General features: G+C 34.9%; 1 protein-coding gene across 1 annotated transcript in view; it reads left to right on the top strand.

Moving 5' to 3' along the window:
• The window catches only part of Apoltp (Apolipoprotein lipid transfer particle), a 143952-nt gene extending 129647 nt beyond the window's left edge, over positions 1-14305 (top strand). Inside the window, exons 46-57 of the mRNA XM_066299449.1 lie at positions 5201-5330; positions 5701-5906; positions 5968-6124; positions 6616-6777; positions 8453-8684; positions 8740-8940; positions 8992-9110; positions 9891-10012; positions 10735-10858; positions 10948-11082; positions 13373-13566; positions 14081-14305. Of these exons, the coding sequence (XP_066155546.1) occupies positions 5201-5330; positions 5701-5906; positions 5968-6124; positions 6616-6777; positions 8453-8684; positions 8740-8940; positions 8992-9110; positions 9891-10012; positions 10735-10858; positions 10948-11082; positions 13373-13566; positions 14081-14110 (1812 nt within the window). The 3' untranslated portion in view covers positions 14111-14305. The remainder of the gene's footprint in view (positions 1-5200; positions 5331-5700; positions 5907-5967; positions 6125-6615; positions 6778-8452; positions 8685-8739; positions 8941-8991; positions 9111-9890; positions 10013-10734; positions 10859-10947; positions 11083-13372; positions 13567-14080) is intronic.
• The last annotated feature ends 7178 nt before the right edge of the window (positions 14306-21483 follow it).

The following is a 21483-nucleotide window of genomic DNA, read 5'->3' as shown; positions in this document are numbered from 1 at the left end:
ATCGATGTTACTAAGTGTATTTTTTTTATCGGTAAAAGTTTTTTACCGGCAACATCAAAGTCCTGCTAGATCCGTGGTTTTCTATCTGATATTTGATCCTTCCAAAACAGCCACAAACAGTGATACTACAAATAGTGTTACATCTACAGGGTTTCACATTATAAACATCTCACGAAGTTCTTTGCTTTCAATTTAGGATATTTTTCTTTATAAAAGTCGGCGTTTTCAAATAGAGGTTATTTACAATATATAGGGAGGCTCAACAGTGCGGGTGCGGACAATCGACGAAAAACGGTTAGAGCTGGAACCAGTTTCACTTCAAAGGTTTATTAGGTTTTAAGGTTTCACAACAAGAAGAAATTTTCGATCAAACAAGGTGTGCCAAAACCATCAAGGATCGCATTCATTTTTTAATATTAAATGCGACGTCCAAAATTCTAGGTGATTTATCAACTTTTTGAAAATTTTCCGAAATTTCGCATTAAATTTTACATATCTGAGTCTAGTTGTTTTTGAGGGACTGAAATGCAAACATGGTCACATCCCTTCTGCAGCTTGCCATTGCATTTTCTAAGCCGTCGAATGCCATCCCGTGGTATTTTTGGAAACCATGTGCATTAACAATGTTATCTGGGCAAGAACCTAAAAAACTAATAAAGCTTGGAATGATTTGTTTTCTAGCTATAATCTGCAATGGTCCCTTTCACAGACAATGCCCAAAACTGGGGCAGGCCAAAAGTTATGTTACAGAAGGAGGTAGGGAAGGGGGCGAAGCAAAGTCAAGAACGTCTTGCAAATTGTTATTAATACGTGGGGACTTTAATTAAAATTTTTGCGATTTATGAATATCTTTTTAGATATCTATGCACATATATTTGATCATTTAAGTTACGTTTTCCTATGGATGACAAAACACTTAAGGTTGTATTTTTTGGTTCCAAATAACGGCACACAAAAGGAGGTTTCGTTTTTGAGATATAGGGTGTTAAAATTTCAAATGATTTTGAACTTATGTGAACCTTAATTTAACCTAAGTGCCTCCCCTTTTCTTTCATCTTCTTTAAGTCCGCCATTGATCTATTAGTATTCAACAGATTGAATGCTGTCGACGAATGCATTAAAAATGAAACTCAAAGCTAGATAACATGTAAAAATGTTATGGACCTCTGAGAGCAAATGAGCGTTTCCTTTCTTCGTTCCTAAGTGTATCTTATTTTTTCTTATCCTGTATAAACGAGAATATTTTTACAACGTACCTTATGAGGTCCTACATCACTTCTAAAAACTCTCATTAATGGGGACGTAATCTTCCGAGTCGCTTCTGGTGCCCCACCCTGTGTATGTTGATGACAAGAAATATGATTTGCATGGTACATTTGTTTTATTCAATTTGATTATTGTTTATTGTGACATTGTTTTAGTCGATCTTTAGATTTATGTTTATATTTTAATGCATTTGGTGACGAAGAGCCTTTTTTACATTAATGAAATTGTTTGACTGCTAAATTTATTACGTAACATTCATCTCGACAGTTTTATAAAAAAGACAACGTTAGAAAAAAAATGAGAATCAGAAAGACTTTTTCCAGGCCTTTTCCGTATACAACGGATTGCGGAAAATTTATTACGTTTCGCAAATGATTTTTACTTGGTTAAATCAAATTTACACGTCCATACAGGGTGTTCCTTAATGATGTGCGAATATTTTAAAATGAGATTCTACATGAAAGAATAATGATAGTTTGCCACATAAACTACGTTCAAAAGATGCTTCTTTACGAACATACAGGGCCGCAAAGTTTTGGAAAAAAAGGCGGAACTTAATGAATATTTCCGAAACCGCTTGAGATATTTCATTGAAATTTGGTATGCAAAGACAGTTTATAAAGGGGCCTTAATTGCAATAAAAATATGCGTTTCAATGAAAACTTATTCGAAGTTATTTCAATACGACAAATGAAACAGTGGGAAGTTTAACACATTGTGGGTCGACATCGTAATGAAATATGAATTACGACTAACAAAAAAAAAAAAAAAAAACGATTTTAACAACAGATGTGGAAAATGACCTCCTTCACTTAATATGCATGCTTCCGCCCTCCTTCTCATTGAATTGCGCCCTTTTGCCTGTATTCCCGAAAAATTTCGTATTCTGTCACATGCTGCAACTATCATCTCTTTTAATTCTTTTACAGTATTAATGGGCCTATTGTGAACTAACTTAGCTGTAACTCACATTTCGCTATGACGTAAACCCACGACGTGTTAAATTTCTTATTTTTTAATTTGTCGTATTAAAATAGTTTTGAATAAGTTTGCATTAAACCGCCTATGTTTATTGCAATTAATGCCCCCTTAGAAACTGTTTGACATGCCAAAATTTCATTGATATACCTCAAGCGGTTTCGGAAATATTCATTAATTTTCATTTTTTTTTAACTTTGTAGTCCCATATTTTCCTAACGGAGCATTTTTGGGACATAATTTATATGACAAAATATCATTATTTTTTCACGCAGGATCTTACCTTAAAACATCCGCACATCATTGAAGAACGCCCTGTATGTGTATATACAGGGTTGCTCATTAGTGCGTCAAAGTGCGATATCTCAGTAAATATAAGTTTTGGAAGGAAATTTGTCTCAGTAAAGTTTTTGGGGAATAAAAGGCACGTATTTTTAAATTATTTTCAAATGCACAGGGTCTGTCATAAAAGTGTGGTAGTACCAAATTATGTTTTTTTAAATGGAACCCCCCAATTTTTTTGCCATTTTCGGATTTATCGTCAAATTTTAAGGCCAGTTTATGAAATAGGTCTTATATAAAAAATTTACCATTTTCGAGTTATTTGTGAAAATTCGAAAATTTTGATAGCTGCGAGGTCTCACGCAAATCAATGCTGTTTCCTAACCGTTGCGAACTTTGGAATCGATCTTACGAGGCTTCAAGGCGACATAATAAGCTACGTTTTGACATGTTTTAGTTTAAAAAGAGTTTTCCATAACTCTCGAAATAGGCCTCCGAAGTTGTATGACTTCAATCCTCAATAACTTGCTTATTTCAAATAGAATGCCCTACTTTTCTCGACGGCATCGTGTTCAGAATCCAAAAACCTACAACTTTTGTTAACATTACTCTATCCCTAAACCCAACCGTTTCTGAACTGCTGAAAATTGCCCCTTTTTTACATTTAAATTTGTATTTGAAAAGTCGCATCGGTTACGTCACCATACGCAAATTTTACGCGATGTCCGGTGACGTCCAGTGTCGAAACTCACTTCTCAATATATATAAAATAAACAACGATTAAAATTTACTGTTGTACAATTGGGGTCTTATTCCTTCGAAGTATATCAGGTTAATACTGGCTGCATTTTTATTAAGAAAATAGAGTAAAATTTACAAAAAAGGTAATTTATTGATTGGCAAAGTTTATTTTAATAACTATACAGGGTGGTCATTTAGTGCGGTTTCGGAAGATTACGGCTAAACAATTTAATATTTTGAATTTCTTTTTTTTGCGTTATATAGAACTCGATTGTGGGTACATTCTAAAATTGTTTTCGTTTTATACAAGGTGTTCTAAATAAGTGAAAAATATCAAAGTTATGTTTTTTTTAAATAGGACACCCCATATATTAATATCGTTTTAGATTTCTTGAGAAAAATAAATGTAAGTTTCATTAAGGTTTACTTGTCCTAAATCTTAAGGATTTCGAAATAATTAAGTTTTTTTAAAAAAATCATACAACTTTAAAAACTTTGTTTTGAAGGAAGTTTAAACTGAAGCAAATCGAAATTCATACCAAACATTAAATATGAGACGTATTTTAGGCCAGAATTATTAAAATTGAAATATCTCATACAGTGCGTCCAAAAAATAATATGAAAATTGCATTCTTTTCGAAAGGAAATAACTTGCTTAATTTAAATAGAACACCCCATATTTTATTACTCGAAATAAGAGATAAACATATGGCTAATCAAAAATAAAATTTGCTACCTTTTCTTAAACCTTATTTTTCGAAGAAAACCTGTACATTTAAGTGTAGGAAGGTGTAACGATTATTTTACGTTGTTAACCCATAGCTTCCTCCTAACCGAATCAACTAGTAAGTGGTGCCTTTTACTCTCAGAGATTCTAACATTTGCCAATATGTCGAAAACAACTGAAAACAATTATATTAACGTATAACACTTTTCGATAGAGAATATTTTGATCTTTCAGATGCCATCCAAAAATATAGGGTGTTCTATTTAAGATTCTCATTTAATGCTCATATTTATATCGTTCTGAAGTCGCACTAATTTTTCCACGCCCTGTGTGTAAATCCAAAAAACGTATAATATTAAAAGATAGAGATAACCAATAAGAGTCTGTAGCTCGAATTTCAACTCTGTAGCTGCGATAGCCGAAGAGATATCCGCTTTTCAATTTAGAGCTGTTAGTTGCCAAATCAGTCAAAAAAAACAATTTATTTCGAAAACGGTTCACTATGGCATATGATGGATAAACTGGGGTTTAAATCTTCCGGGAAATTCGAAAATGTAATAAAATACAGGGTGTGCCATTTAAAATGACAAAGTCGTTGCCAGTTGCACATAGATCTGTTAACGTCGCAGCGACACCAATATTTTAATTCAACAGATCAAACTCCGTTACATCAGTATCCAAAGTTTCAGGTCTCTAGCTATATTAGAGCCCCGTGAACTTTTAATAGGGCACTCACCGTGAATGACCCTGTATACATGGTAGTTTTGATATTTCTTTACCGTATCAATTATTTCATTAGATTTAACGACGTTCCAACTCTCGGCCTTAGTGAGAGAAATAGACCTGTTTGCAACGAATTTGAAACTACTTATATCTCTGTGCCTTTTGATGCTTTCAGTAACTTTTCGAACCAAACTGCATAGCCATTTTCGTATCAAAGACCAATTTTAATTTATTTTTATTCAAAAGAGTGAAAAACCTTTTGCGTCAAATTCATTATTTTTACAATTAATTTAACATATAGTGAAGTTTTAGAGTCGAACACCCCACTGTGCAATGTTTCGACAAATTCTACTTCTGGTTTTAATTGAATACCAAAATTAAACCCTGAATTGAGACATTCAAATGCGCGGAATATTTAAAATCCTGGTCGTGAATAAAATTACCCATTTTCGAGGCGTAGAGTACTTAAACCTTTATTTTCAGGAGATTCCCGAAATTAAGGTATTTTACGACGTATACAACTATTTAGCAACATCAGAGACGTCGTTTTGGAACTTTTATTACGATTACATGCTGTACACAGACCCGTCAGAGTGGATGCCTCCATTTAAAGGTAAAAAGATTTTTATTCGACATCGCGACATGTGTCGGTTAGGGGCGAATAAAAAGGCGAAGTGCTGCATTAACAGTAAATTAAAAAAAAAAAAAAAAAAAAAAAAAAAAAAAAAAAAAAACTTGGATTATGAATGGCGGAGTCCTGAACATCTTTGCCTTAAAGTTTCAGGTATATTGCAGTTTATGCGGTGAAATATTTGCGTTCCCTGACGAAACTGCATGATAAATTTTCACCTCACAGAATAGTTTATACACCGAAGTTATCTATGACATTAGTTATTTAGCCGAGAGGCCTGTCAGGATTGTTCTTGGAAGCTGATATAACAGAACTTTGGCCAGTCATGTTTGATTGATTTGATCCATTTTAGGGCACGCCATGTTGATGGGCGGGAAGCATTACGTCACTTTTGACAAAAGGTATTACGACTTCAGGGGCAGCTGCACCTACTTGTTGGCAACAGATTTCGTCAAGCGGAATTTCACTTTATTGGTCTCTTACGACGAGAACGGGATTTCCAGCCAACTTATCCTATTGATAAATAAGACAATTGTCAGCATTGATTTGTTCAGCGATGTAAGGGAGATTCGGGCTAAGAAGAATTATCAGGTCGTGCTAGATTAAACGTTTGTTTCAGACGATACTCGTGGACGACTCCAAGACGGTCCTGTTGCCTCTGCAGATCGGTACCGATTATTTATACAGGGAAAGTGATATTATTACGTTAAAAAGCAGTTCGGGGTTTACTTTGGAGTGCAACGTCAAGTTCCAGATTTGCATACTCGAAGTGTCTGGTAAGATTCAGTTCCGATCGAATTCCCTAAAAAAAACTCGGACGAAGTCGCCTTAATGGCGGCTATTATACTGATTCAACGCAAAAACCCCCTTATCTTCGTGACTGTTTATCATGTGAGGTAACATGACTTCCACAAAAGGGAAAATTAAAAGTGAAAAGAGGCGTCCGCGATGTATTCGTTTCCACTTTTTTGTGGTTTACCTAAATATATAAAGGGAAAAAATTAATTGGCTATTAAGTGGACGGTTGCACCCTTTTGTCCATAGAACGACGCACCACTTAAATACAAACAAAAAACGACCAAAGAGCAATTTGCCTCTCAAAAACGTCACGGGATAAAAAAAAACCGTGTACAGGGGTAACTTTTTAATGACGTTAATTTAACGTTACGTAAAACAGGAAGCGGACATTTAGTGGTTGAATACAGAACACCGCTATTGTTTTATCTCGGTAAGTAATAATAATCATAATGACTAGAGAATTCTTTAGGTTGGCATTACGGTCGAACAACGGGTTTGTTGGGAAGTTACAATAACGAGCCCTCCGATGACTTTTCAACTCCCAATCGGTCTAGGTTGGACGTAGAAGATCTGACCATATTTGGTGATAGTTGGAGGATAAATGAACCATGCGCCACCAAAACATTTCCAGGTACCTATCTCCTAACGTGACCTCGTACGGGGTCTCAGAAAAGTTCGGCTTCACCCAACTATTTTCTTAGATCAAAAATTCGATAGCAGACAGAGAGCAAATAAATTTCGGTGATAGTAAGGTTCTTTTTATTGGTTCAGTTTACTGTCCAGCTCTACGTAATGATAGGGACGCCGCTGATTTCGTTGCAGTTGGACGAAAATTTTGAGAGAGTTTTTGGAGTACTTGGGGTATACGGAGTTATTGGCGTATCACGGATTTTTGGTTGTGACGTTTTTGGGTTCTCTATGTTTATGCATTCACTTGATTAAATTACAGAGAACCTCTACAGTACTTCATATACAGTAAGTTATCGATATATCTCAAAATTTTTAGATCCGTCACGTTTCGGCAAATATTTTTTCCATTTCCACTTTTTTTCGCTCAGCGTTGGAATTTAAAATTACGTCTAGTACGCCCCTGATTTTATTACTTATGAAAAGAATTTTCCAGATGTAGAATCTTTACGGAACTCAATATAGGTTAAATTATTGGCGCATCAGGGTCTTTTAAGACCTGAAATTTTTCAAGTTGATACATATTTTTTCCGTTTAATTTGCTGTTTATAGTTCTTACTTGATTGACGTTAAATGTACGGTTTTAATATTTGGATAACCTTTTCTCTGCTAAATATACATACAATATGCCATTAGCGTTAATTTTACATAACTACGCCTTCGAATTTTTTCTCTTTAACTGCCAGTACTGAGAATGAGATTGTATACTTTTGAAAACTAGTGGTGCGGGTACTCGGTTTCTCAGAACCTCCATATATAAATTTTCCAAAATGAGTATAATCCAAATTTATGGCATGAAAAGGCGATGGCATTTATTAAATTATCATTCAATATCTTTTCGCTACGGCCCTGATTTTCCCATAGCGTTACTGCAAAATGAAGATTTAGGAAGTATCAATATCTCTGACTAAGTTTCCCTCGGCGTTTTTATCATTTTAATCTCTTTGCAGCCAATTTGTTTTTTTCATATAAAATTGATAATTACGAAATTTCAATGTTCACAAATATCTTGGTCTTTCTTTAATTCCTGGTAATTTTAGGACATTTCAAAATATTAAGTAATAAGTTCCTGTTTTCTCTCTTTCGATCTGGTATCGTTTACGGTGCGTTAATGATTTTTTGAGAAATATTAAATTTATGGGCTTTTAATACCCATTAAAGGCGAGACGTCGTTCCAGAAGACCTCTAGTGATTATAATAATTTTTAATGAAGCTATCGCTTTTCCATGATATTATAACTTTTTTAACCTGGTACGTTCCTGATTTTATTGGCTTACTATAGGAACACTAATTAGTATGGACGGTTGAGTATTATTAACGTGAACAACTCGAAATGTTTGTGATGGAGTGTTGGGGTTCACGCATCAACCAAATTCACTGAAATTTTACAGACATATTAAATATTGAAATAGGTACTTTCCCTCGAAGGTACCATGCGACCTGTTTTCAACCTTCAAAGTTATGGCTCTGAAAGGTGTTCATAGAAATGCATCAAAAAGTAAATTCTCTGATGCGTTTCTGAGATTAGAAAAGAATGTATTACTTGAGGAAATATTTGGGTACTCAGAGACTTTGTCGAAAATCGAAGACTATTTCGCTCATATACGCACAATCGTCAGATTTATACTCCGGCAACCTTCCTCCGAAGTCAGTGCAGACACTTTGCCACGAATTCTTCCAAAGCAAGATCTCAGACCTCAGCACCTGCTTTGCGAGAGTGCCCAAGCACAACTTTATGAGGATATGTATGAACAGCACCAATGCTCTGGAAGCTTGCAGGAGCGCCATTGGCTACATTGAGATGTGCCACAGACAGAATACTCCTTTGAAGATTCCAGATTCCTGCATTAAGTATTTGGTCTAATTTGACTTTAATAAATTATATTATTGCATAAAAAATGTTTAGGTGTGATTTATTGAATGGAACGGAGATTCGCGAAGGAGATTTCATCCGTCTGCATGGCAGTTCAGTACCAAGGACTGCAGACATAGTTTTTATAGTCGAGGCCAAGAAGTGTAACCAGGATTTGAGGAATCGTAAAAATTTTAATATCCTCGTCGAGTCAATAAACCAAGAACTTTCTGAGTTAAACGTAACGAACAACAGGTAATTTATGCACGAAATTCTTGTAAATTTAATAATAAAACGCGTTTTTAGATATGCGGTCGTTGTTTTTGGCGGAGATGGAGTTTTTAATGCGCCCAGAAGTATCGTTCGGAATTCTCAAACTTTTACTAATGCCAACTCCGTTTTGGATTATTTGGATATTTCGGTCGGTAAGTTTTCTTGTTGAAATTACAAGTATTTCCAGGAGAGGAGGAAGTTTTTGACATATATTTATGTTCAGTTTGAGGCACTGTTTCAATTTTAAAATCCGCAGATTTGGTGCTGAATATGCACGTATAATAGGTATCAAAGGTAGGTAGTACCCGTTTTATAGGCGACAGACAGAACCCATCGAGATCACTGATTGGAAATTTAAATACTGCGTAACGGCACTTAAGCAAAAAATCATCGAGATGTCCTCAGTCAAAATTTGAAAAGTGGAAAAAAGTGAATCCTCTCCCTTGTTGGGAATTTTCAGGACAATTGCGAGTTTTTGAAATACTATTTTTTTTATGCCCCTTTACGATCACCAGAAACAACCATTTTGGTTTAGGTTCCTCAATATTGTTGAGAATATCGGAAATTAATCAAAATGATGTTTTTTTAGACCAACCTAAAGCTTCCTTCTCAAATCTCAAAAGCGTCTGCGATCGATCCTTTTCCTACGCATTTGAATTTCATCCATTTGCATTTAAGCACAATTTGGTCACAATACCTGCTGTTGCTCTTTGTTTATTATCGCAAATTAAAGTAATAATGTTTGATTCATTATGGAAAACATAGACCTCGCTTAGCCAATATAGCATAGTTAATGTGGAGGGAAGCACATTGTTCGTTCAAAAAACTAATCTAACTAACGGGATTGCTAATGATCAACGAGTAATTTTAAAACATTCTGTGAGCAGGTACCTAACAATTGTTATAATTAGTTATATTGTGTTTGGTTTCAGGCAACGGAGATTCGGACATATACGGGGCCATTATATTTGCCAACAAATTGATGTTCAGACCAGGAGTGTCCAGAAATTTCATATTGCTCCCGTGCTCTCAGTGTGATGAAGATAATATGGAGGTAAAGTTAACTGAACCCACATCTTGTTGAGGGATACTATATAAGATAACTTATTGGGCACCTGTGAGTTTCCATCGGAGATTGAAACCAAGTTTGCACGGAATTATTCTCTTCAGACTCTAGTTTCCTTGGCGAGATAACCGAGTTACCGACGCGACGTCAACAAATTATTACTCTAGGGAAAATCATGTTTGTTTTTAAATTCAGTTTTTAAAATCTGCACACAAATCTTACATTACACCGACTTCACAGTACAAAGGAGACATTATATCTAGCATCAGCCGGAGATTCTCGGCGTTAGTCTCGCGAATCTCTAATTTGGTTAGATTTACTCCCGTAAAGACATATCGATTTTCCACATAACCAGGACTCTAAGGGATGGCAAACACGAACATCTTAAAGGGCTCATTCAACTACCCGCACAAAAGCCCTATATATACCGATACATTTCAAAGAAAAGAAACACTTCTACAAATAAAAACCTCATTGATACGCATGGATTAAGCCATTTCATTTCAAGGAGAAACAGGGGAATTTGCGAAAGCCCATTATTTTGCCTTTTTAGAGGTTGACTTGCATATGAATAAATTAGAGCTTCCCTAGGGAAAATATCGTTCACTATATTAGGCAATTGGTTATGGTAGCTGATTAAATTAGCTTTGAACGTGAATATTCTCTTTTCAGCTTGATAGATTATTCTTTCATGTATCTTCATTATTTAGCACGACTACCCTACGGTTCATCAACTACTCTTTGAGAGCTCTGCTGCATTGCACATCTTAATGGATAACTCTTTTGCGGTCACTTCGATTGATTTTCGAAAAAGAGAAAACAAGATTCCATATGGTAAGTATCCATTGAAATAGCTAATTTTCACTCGAAATTTAATTTGTATCAAGCTTCCTACTTAAGGTTGTTTCGGTTCTTATTTCCAGGAGTCGATGTAAACAAGGCCTATACTAAAAAAGATATAAAGAAGCTGGATGGAGATCAAGTATTAAGGAATTCAATCAGCTTTTCGAAATCAGGACTGGGACTAGACTGTTTTTCTCTCGCGTTAGAAACAAACGGTGAGCTGAGCACTGATTAAATTTTTTACACAGCCAGATTATATGCGTTTACATTCCCTGCTTTTGCCAAAAAAGATATCCGTTTGTAGATTTCTTTCCGTTTGGAGCTAGATTGAAACAAAATCGCGTAATGCTTCCGGCGAAGTGAATAATGTAATCTTTGGGGTGAATTTCATATACTCTAAATCAACCATTTGTTGAATTCATACAGGGTATCCCGGAAACGATAGCACAGATGAGGATTAAAAAAACGGAGCGATTCAGCTAGGCTTTCCTTATCCAGGAGTTGCTGGTACTTGTTCTGAAGGACGTCGACATAAGTTTTTTAATTCTCTAAATTGGTGATAAATTCAACAATATTTCATTTACTCGGAATCTTTTCCTTCTTCTTTGTCTCGGAATTAGCCCTAAGAATGTTTTTGGGTATTAAAAATTCATTCGAAATGCCTGTTTAAATCGACGTACAAAAAATCGACTTTACATTTTTAGTAGTGCCGAGAACTTCAATATTTTTACGAATTCTGATACTCTGTTGCTTTTTACACTCATTTGCGACAATGACAATTAGTCGTAATTATACTAAAAACAGCTCGTTTCATTGGTAAGTAAATCGTATTATGTTTTCCCAAAATTTAGACGTCTTTGCACTGTCCAAGGACGACTTTTTCCAATAATAGATAACCAGTTCACCGAACCCTCAAACGCCTCTACGATAAATTGGCTAAGATTGGTTGATTTCGTTCAGAATCGAATGATAAAAAACCTCACTGTAGATCAAGGAAAAGAAATCTGTATCCACCTACTGGTGGATACAGAAACCAGTAAAAAACGTCTCTATAGCTCTAGAGTTTATGCTTGTTCAAAATTTGTTGGTAAAGGAGTTTCAACCATGAATTGACTTCGGCAGTTGGTCACTCGCAAAGCAACATTATGACCCGCCGATGTTTAATAAAATATTGTTCACTGCCGATGCTGAGATCTATTGAGAGATATGTTCAATTGGAGAAACGGCTAGTCTTACACTCGAGAAAATTTTCATTTCACCAAAACGTCACTTTTAACTTGAATTTTTAATTAAAATGTTAATACGAAATATGGGGCTTCGGAATGGTTTTGATATCAGTTGAACTTGCGGCAAAAGAAGTAAAATAAATAAATAAATAAAAATAACCAAAGACTTTTTGGGGCCTCAAAATCAAAAATAAAGCAGTTTCCCATCAATGAATATATTTATTCAATGCTTACATCCTACTTAACTGGGTATGTATTGCATTTTTTATTTAATTTATAATTATTTTCCTCAAAAACTGCTCCATAGATTTTTAAACGCAATACACCGTTGAATGTGGCGTTGAAGGGCCTTAATTTTGAGGTCCTCGTTAGTCCACATATCAATTTTCAAAAATCAGCCAATTTTAGCTACCGGTAACCTAAGCACCATTAAAAAAATTTACAAACATCAGAGAAAAGTATTTTTTTAAATCTTATTTAACGTTGGTTTTGATTTAAAAGAACTAAATTGCTAAAAAGTTAACTGGGGGAGAGACGACACGATTTAGAGCCGCACGGTATTTTCAAATCAAATCCAATAACAACTCCCAAAATTGACCACGCCTTGTTACATCATGTAAAACCACCATTTCCCTTCATAAATTTGTATTCCGTTATTACATGTATTTCTTGCCGAATTACCAAAAATGTTGAAATTTAACAGAGAATCGTAACGCAAACAGTAACTCAGATGCATATCAATAACCACAATCCAAGTGAAGCTGGCTTATGATCAGCGATCCGGATAACTTAGTTTTCATTGCTTTGGTTCAATCTCCTCTTGCTCAAACAGGTTAATTGTTGACAGCTCTAGATTGAGCAAATTACTAGATCAAGTTCAGCATTACGTTTAAGACCCAGGTTGGGTTAATTATACAAACATCTGAATCTCCATGCAGAATATCACGTGAGATATGCTAAATTCTATGGCAGAAATGTCGATAGAAATCTCGTTAACATCTATATATAGCTTTATCTTAGACGCCGGATAGCGTAAAAGGGTTTTCCTTATTTAATTTTGATAACTCATACACCATATCAACTCTGCATTTTGGTAATTGAAATGATTTAATTCGTTCATGGATTAGATTCAGTCATATGGAAATACGATTTCGCACAGGCAGAGAACACATTTTGCGGCTTTATAACAGGTAGTTCTGAGCTGTAGAGTAGATTAAGTAAATATGTCGAAAGTTAAAATTAACATCGAAAATAATAAAAAAAGCTCTTCTCTTTGCAGGCACAGTATTTAGTGCGAAACACTTGGACCTTCAAAAGAATGCCAGGAAATTCGCCCCTGTTTTTGCCAAGAGGTTGGCTTATACAGCCGTCCCAAGAGATTGCACAGATTGCGAATGTTCTTTTCTTCATAATGGATTGTCGTACATGGAGTGTACTCCTTGCACTTATCCCAGGTCTAATATTGAACATCATGTAAGTATTTGTTTTGAATCTTGAGACCCCACGTGCAAGATTAAACTAGATTATACAAGACCAAAACATTATCTTTAGAGTGCTAATTAAATTTCTGCTTGAGGGATCAAAGCCCTTATAAGTTTAGTTTTCCCAGTGTTAAATTGTATGGGCCTAGGCCAAAGGATGCGTTAAAACCAAGAACACTTAACTCCGTCGAAGGATGATCGAATCCCTTTTACATAACACCAGATATATTTTCGGCCGGGTCCTAAAAAAAATATATATTTTCTCCCTTTAACTCGGCATCACTGCAAGATTTTATTGGTAATTAAACACATTAGTAATGTGCCCGAATCCAACCCCTCTTATCTCTGGCTCTTTGTAATGGAATTCGGCAAAGCAGCAGTAGATCTACGCTTAATTAAGATATGTTAACACGTTGAAACCGCAACAGTTAAAGAACTTTCATTTCCTTATTGATGTAAATGATTACAGCCGGCTGGCATGATTTAAATTCAATTTATTGTTCCAGAGCTATTATGACGAGGACGAGAGTCTGTAAGTTACATGTTCTCTTAAGAAAAACGAAATGTTTAAGCCTTGAAATGTGTTTTAATGTGTCTATTATTACCACAGGCATATTTATGTCTATTTATGATTATCATAAGGAAGCATAGTTAGGAACCACTTTCCAGTGTTCTACTTATGAAAATGTACTTTTAAGTGTCCTATTAATAAATTGGTTTTAAAAAAAGTAGCGCGAGCCTTTTTGATACCTTTAGCCCACATATCTTCAGGCAAAAATCGTAAATCATTTTTAAGGGTTCTAACTACCCTAAAATCAGGAATCGCTAAAGTATGGACATTCTTAAAAAAACAGACAACGAAAGAAGGGAAAAAAGGCTGTGCAATAATAAAAAAACGAAAACATATTCTTGTTTCTTTCAGCTGTAGGTGTCGAAGGACGACATTAACTGGAAGTTGACTGAAGAGTTATTTGATTTAGAAAAAGTTTTAAAAGTGTGGAAAAGTTCATGCCTCCTCACAGAAATGCCTACAAAAATTTTTATTATTTTTTAATAGTTCAGTTGATATTCTAACGATTAGAAACGAAATATCCATTTTAAAACACTTCTAAAATAACGAAAATTGGAATTGAGGGAAAATAACCGCATATCTCAGAAATTAAAAGCGATGTTACAATTCAGTTTGTTGGAAACTATAGAGCTTATTCAGACTCCCTGGGATTTAGACAAGTGTTTTTTTAACATAGTTGCTTTACTTGTTCATGAGATATTGACGTTCGAAATTGTAAAAGTGGTCAAAAATAGGCAGATCTTAAGGTTCTATCGACTGACATAGCTTCCACAGGGTGTTTCCTAAGTACGGTACATAACTTCGGGAGCGTATTCTACGGCTAAAATAACGGTAATTTTGTTATGTAAACTATATCCCAAAAATGCTTCGTTGCGGCAATACAGGGTGTGAGAGTTTCTTTAAGAAATTAGAATTTTTAAAATATTTCCGAAACTACTTGAGACATTTTAATAAAACAGACAAGTACGCAACAAAAAAAAATCATATCTTCATACAAGTATTTCTTCTCTTAATAACAATAAAAAAGAATGAAAAAATTTAGCTACAATGTTATTTATTTACTCGAAAACGGTGCGTCCTACGAAAAAAAGTCAAGGGACTTTTTTTCTTCCAAATCCAACGCATAATTAAAAAAGGAACAAAATATTGGAAAAGAACAGAGGCGTACCACATTTTTCCTTTAAAATATCCAGAAATTATCCTGTCTGCACGCCACTGGTTACGCAACAGCCACTGTTTTTTGCGAAAAATACGCACCGTTGCTAACTTTCAAACCCTGCAAAATTTCATTAAAATGTCTCAAGTAGTTTCGGAAATATTTTAATTTTTTTAAGAAATTTTCACACCTTGTATATGCGCAACGAAGCATTTTTGGGATATAGCTTACATAACAAAATTACCTCTATTTTAGCCGTAGAATACGCTCCCGAAGCTACGTACCGTACTTAGGAAACACCCTGTATATCGAACATGGATACATTATCGTAGGAGTGGGATGTCTTATTTAACGTCTAGGAGACTACGGCATCTATCAGTCAGCCTGAAAATTCCAAAAACTGTTCGAAATTTCAATGTTTTTTAAGGGAAAAACTCCTTTGTGCTGCCTTTGCTCCCCTCTCCCACTCGAATTCCAATCCCTTCCGCTTAAAACATCTGTAAATGTACGATTTTTTGCCCTGTTGAATCGGGCTATCTCGATCTTTCATTGAATGCGGTTATTTCAGTTGAGGTTTTCACTAATTTTACGTGCAAATTGATGCAATAAACTACGTTTTTCCATAATTGAAATATCCGTTCTAAGTCATCGACCCCTTCAACAAAACTGCACTTATTTTTGAACGCCAGCTTTACCCTCGTTAGGCAGTTCCCTTGAGAGCAATTTTCGAGGCTGGAAATCCTGTTATAACTCCCGTAAGTATCTTAGTCACTCACCTTTCCTTAGTATTAACGTAGGTAAAACAAATTATTCGCAATCATCGTCTTACAATTAAGATATAATACGCCTAATCGTTAAGATTGGAATTGTAATGATAATTCATCAAACAAGCTCCAAATTATTTCATATCTTAGCGTGTAATTTTTGTTTTGTTTTGTTTATTAAACAATATTTATGAATCAATATTTTTGACCTTCGACGTAACGTACAGAAACGAAATGGGACTTGCCCTGATCAATATACGTGATATTTGATACCATCAACACGTAAAGGCTTGTAAAACCCTATCATCTTCGAATAAAAACAAAGTAATTATGGTTCTAGGGAAGCTTTTGATTAGAGGAACGACCTCGGATTTTTTTTTATAACTTGTTTCCCCCTCAGTTTCATATTCCAGGCCGAACACGTCAAAGCATTTAACTCGACTCAGTAACTAAAAATTTGTTTACAGTTTCCACTTAATTGTTACTCCCTGACTATTAATATTAAATTATTTCTCTAATTAAGCTAATTTGCTGTAGGAAACTTTTGCGTCTACGAAATGCTGGTTTTCTAAAGGGTTTCCGGGTTTGGCAGCAACGTACATTAATAAAACCTATGAGGGACAATACTGCTGTTTGTGTGAAAATTTTAGCAATTTCGTCAAAGAATTTACCGAACGAAATTCAAATCACAATCGATATGACATAGTTACTAGCTAATGCTTTGTTTCATCCATAACAATTACCGTTGCCCTTGATAACACATGAAATTGACAAAACCTGAACTAACCTGGACTAACCTGAAAATGTGTTAGACACAACTCATTAAAAAAAAGTAAGAAATGCTGTTTGAGATACTTTCATTTGAAAGACGCGTCTTTTTAAAATTCCAAAATGGAAGGAGCTCCGTCACTTAGAGATTTTATGATCATTTGATTTTCTGAGCTTAATTAATACCGGGTACGTAGCCATGGTGATACATTTTAGCGCAATTCCATTTTTGTTTCAAATTAAAGGATTTATTACAATCTTAAGCCTTATAGAGCTCATCGACTTGATCCATTTTTAAAGCGTAAAAAGAATGAAAAAGTGAGTGCTGAGAAGAAAAATTCGAAATTCTCGAGATGGTGCTGGATTTTACATCGATCCTGGATGCCCCAGATGAGGGCCTTGAGTCTTGGATGTGCCCAAGGAACCTTCGGATTCCACCTCTTTGTAAATCGCCTTGTTTCAGGCTGTGAAACACAACATTTGAAACGAAAGTTTTACTTAACAAAATTTCATGTTTCTAATAATCATTTTTACGAATCTCTAATATTTTTCTTTAATTGGTGACGTATTGTGGGGTATCTCTCGTTCGAGGCACTATGAAAAAAAGCGATGTTGAAATACTGCGATTAAAGTACTCCCCAACGTAAATAGGGGCGACAGTTTGCGTGTTCTTATCCAATAGTTTTCCGAGGTTGCACGTAATTTTATTTTCATTATTAACAAGGGTGATAATTACCAGGAAAAGGCATTTAGAAAAAGAAAGCTTTTCGTGTGCCAAACGTCTTTAAATGATTAAATTTTATACATTCTTACGCTATGAATTTTACTTACATTAAAAAAAAAAAAACAGATAAAGAGTCTTTAAAGCTAATGATTTTTGAGGCGTCTCCAAATGCTATTTTCTGTGAAAATGCTATTGGGCCACCACCGGCTTCTACAAAATAATGAAGTCCAGTTAGTCGCAATTGAAAACCCCTTTTTGAGAAGTTTCAGCCCTGTTATTGAAGGATATGTAGAACAAAACTATTTAAACACACTGTAAAAGGATAAAAGTGTAATTTTTGTGTTACCTAGATCACCTTTGTAAAATCCACTAGACATGACACTTTTTTAACTTTTTGAAACAAATCTTCAGGCATTAAAATTGGGCGAAATCAATTTGGAAGAGAGTTTAAAATTTACTATAGCAGTTGAATTAATCCCTTTGGACAATGCGATTTTAATCTGTTGATAGAAGAAAGCAGTATAGAATATTTCTGAGACTTGACAGAATTTCTTGAAAATTCTGAGTTCTCCAACTTTTTTTTAACTTCATTAAATTCCTGGATACTAGCCCGACGTTTTGCGGATTTTAATGTATTGACATTTTGTACATTAAACCATGAGCTTTCGAATTTTATCTAAACTCTGCACTCGGGAACCTTGGAAAAGTTCCACTTGACAGATCAAATAACAGAGTCGTATCAAGACAAATTGGTCAATATCCACGATCACGAATATCAATCAAACATAGCTCTAAAACGGCAACAAGGTATGCTTGACAAATACTTAAAAAAGTGTAAAAAAACATGAACATTTTTCATTTGAGTGAATGGAAAAACTTTAATCGACTGTTTTAGGGATTTCTTGCTTTTAAATTATGCTTTATGAATTATGGAACCCCATAATCTTTGTGATAAAGACTTTCCTTTGAAATTCTGAAAGTATCCGAATTTACCCACAGAAATACGGGGCGAATACATCATGACTACTTAGTATCTAAAGCTTTAAGAAATGTATTATTTTTAAATTGTGAATTTTGTGCCAGAGCCCTGAAAGTTTTCTACTCCACTGAGTGAAAAGCAGGGACGCATCATCGCTAATTGTAAAGAATTAAAATTTTAAAATTCCATAAATATGACTAAACTGATTAAGAAATTGATGATTTTTGAATTACGGATTGTACGCCAATGCTCTTTATCAACAGAATGTTCCTGAGAGTAACATATTGTGTCAATAAAATAAATAATTTTTGCAAGTCTTTCCAGGACAGCTTGGATATCAGCCAGTTTTATAGGTAAGGCCTCAACAGGACATCTAAAAAGGTGAAGACATATCCTCATTTTGGAATTAAATCATTTTTTGCTGTACAGTGACGTGTGACATTTACTTAGAATAATTATTGCAAAAACCAGTTTTATTTTTACAGTGACGAGGACCTAAAGTTCCTCGTCCCCTTACCTCCCGCTCTGTAAATTTTTACTTTAAATACTGCAAGAAAAATGACAAATACAAAAGCTGTAGGGCTTAAGCCGATATCTTTGAATATTAAACTTTTACTTATACATGACGCCACGCAAAAGAGCAGTGACTTAATGCAACATTTATTAACGAAACATCCTGTATAGATTTTTCGGGTTTTATGTGAAATTGTAAGCATTCATGTGGCATACCCTGTAATTGAGTGTAGCACTTTTAAAAATAAAAACTAATAAAGCTTTGACCTTTTTAACCTGCCGTCTTCACATTTTACTGTTATTTGTTACTTTTGCTATTTATTTGTCAATAACACACTCGACTTCACATATTCATTCGATGTTAATTATTAACGTTTTTTTTTGAGATAAGACCTAAATTCGATGCGTCCAATGTATAGAAACTACTTTGAGTTGAACGGGTCCGTTCGTGATGAGTGTCTTCAAGTGTTATGTGCAATAAAAGATATTTTTTATCGGACTTAAAAAGTAAAATAATAGAACTAGCCAAGACAGGAAAGTACCATAAGCCGAAATTTAAATATTCCAGAAGGGACTGTTTCAGGGATAATTCGAAAGTACAATCAAAGGGACGAACTGAAATTGACTTAAAGTCAAGAAGACCTGCAGTGCTGAGCAGAAGAAATTATGAGCCGAATTTCATTGGTGGATCCACAAGAAAATCTTCTACTCAAATCGCCAAAATAATGAACGATATGGGCACTTTGGTATCTTCGCGACATGTCGAACGACGCCTAAATGCTCAGGGATTATTTGGAAGAGTTGAAGTAAAAAAATCTGTATTTTTCAAAAAAGAATCGAAAAACGTGATTTCAATTTGGACGTGAACATCTATTCTGGTCAACGATGAAATGGAATATTGTCCTTTTTAGTGATGGAAGTAATTTCTAGCGATTTGGAAGTGATGGAAAAAATATGTCAGAAGGCAGGAAGATAAACGATATGATTATAAATATCAATTACCTTCTGCGCAACACGGAGGGGGCAGCGTGATCGTTTCGCTCATCGAGACGTGTTGAAAAATCATATCTTGCGTCATGCCGAAGAAGAAACGATGTTACGATGAGTTTTTAGTAAGATAACGATCTTAAGCACAAATCGCATTTGGCTAAAATACATGTAATGTCCCTCTAATGGATTGACCGTCCCGGTTATCAGATCTAAACCCCATAGAATATTTCTGGGAGCATTTCGATCGATAAGTTTATCAGAACGAGATTACCTGTGTTCATGAACTATTCATTTTATTGAATGAAGAATTGAAAAAGATTGTTTTTTGCAATGTCGTACTTCTCTGGTGATTTTTATACTGCTGCAGTCATTAAGTTAAAGGTTTATGCAATAAAGTACTGCAGGTTCGACGAAAGTTATCAAACAAAGAGTGTTTAGTTTCCATACTTTTTACCAGCACTTTTCCATTAAAGTACAGTTAAGTCGATGTATGTAGATGGTTTTTAATTTACGTCTCCGTTTTTATTTAATATTGTCTTTTCCATTAGGTGCTTATTGCTCTCTTTCGATGTAAAGCACTGCAGAATTTTAAAATAAATAAGATTTCCACTTTTTTGGGGACAAGATATACTGCATGACATCTGCTTTACATAGAGTATGAACATTTTACAATATACAGGGTGTTCCATTAAAAAATGCGCTACGAAGCGACTAATTTTTTACCTCACCTCTGGTATTTGACATTGTTTTTTTTTTAATATTTGAAATTGAAAAGGATTGATAAGAGGGAGAGGGGGGGTGTAGTGAAGGACTTAAGGTCTTCATTGCATATTGACGAGTCCTTCAACAATTTGCAACGTAGTCAATATCAGTGGTGAATTCAGAATGCCGTTTTATGCCCAATTTCGCCGAAGTAATAACTGAACGTTTTCATTTCATAGACACACTGTCGGTATTTTCCTGGACGGCTCCAAAGAATTCAATATTCGGATAGCATGATTCTTTAATTTAAACCTCTGATATCGTTCCACGAGGATTTATAGATCCGGGCGCGAGTAATTTCACTCAGATAACTCATAAATATGGGGTGCCTCTGCGGGTACGCTTATAATCTCAAATTACAGACACTATTTAATGTATAACTAAGACTATCTAACACCTTCCTTTTCGAGCTGCACTTAAAGTAACTTTCTCGGATTTACTTCAAGTTTTAACTGATTAAACACATTATCAGGATCAGGCACTCCGCAGCAGTGTCGTGCAAACAAAAACTAACATTCTCGCCATTTAATAATTCAAACATTTGCTAAATCTCCCTAAATCGTTTCTGCAATAAAACCGTTCAGAGACAAGCTGAAGTGATACGGTTTTATTGATTCAGAGTTGAAGTTTGAGCGTCAAGGTTCCCATCTTAAACATATTAAGCTGCTCCTCACCGTTCCGA

This window comes from Euwallacea fornicatus, chromosome 33 (assembly GCF_040115645.1).
Source record: "Euwallacea fornicatus isolate EFF26 chromosome 33, ASM4011564v1, whole genome shotgun sequence".
Lineage (NCBI taxonomy): Eukaryota > Metazoa > Arthropoda > Insecta > Coleoptera > Curculionidae > Euwallacea > Euwallacea fornicatus.
Note: the sequence above shows the minus strand (reverse complement) of the source record. Positions and strands in the feature narration are given on the sequence as shown.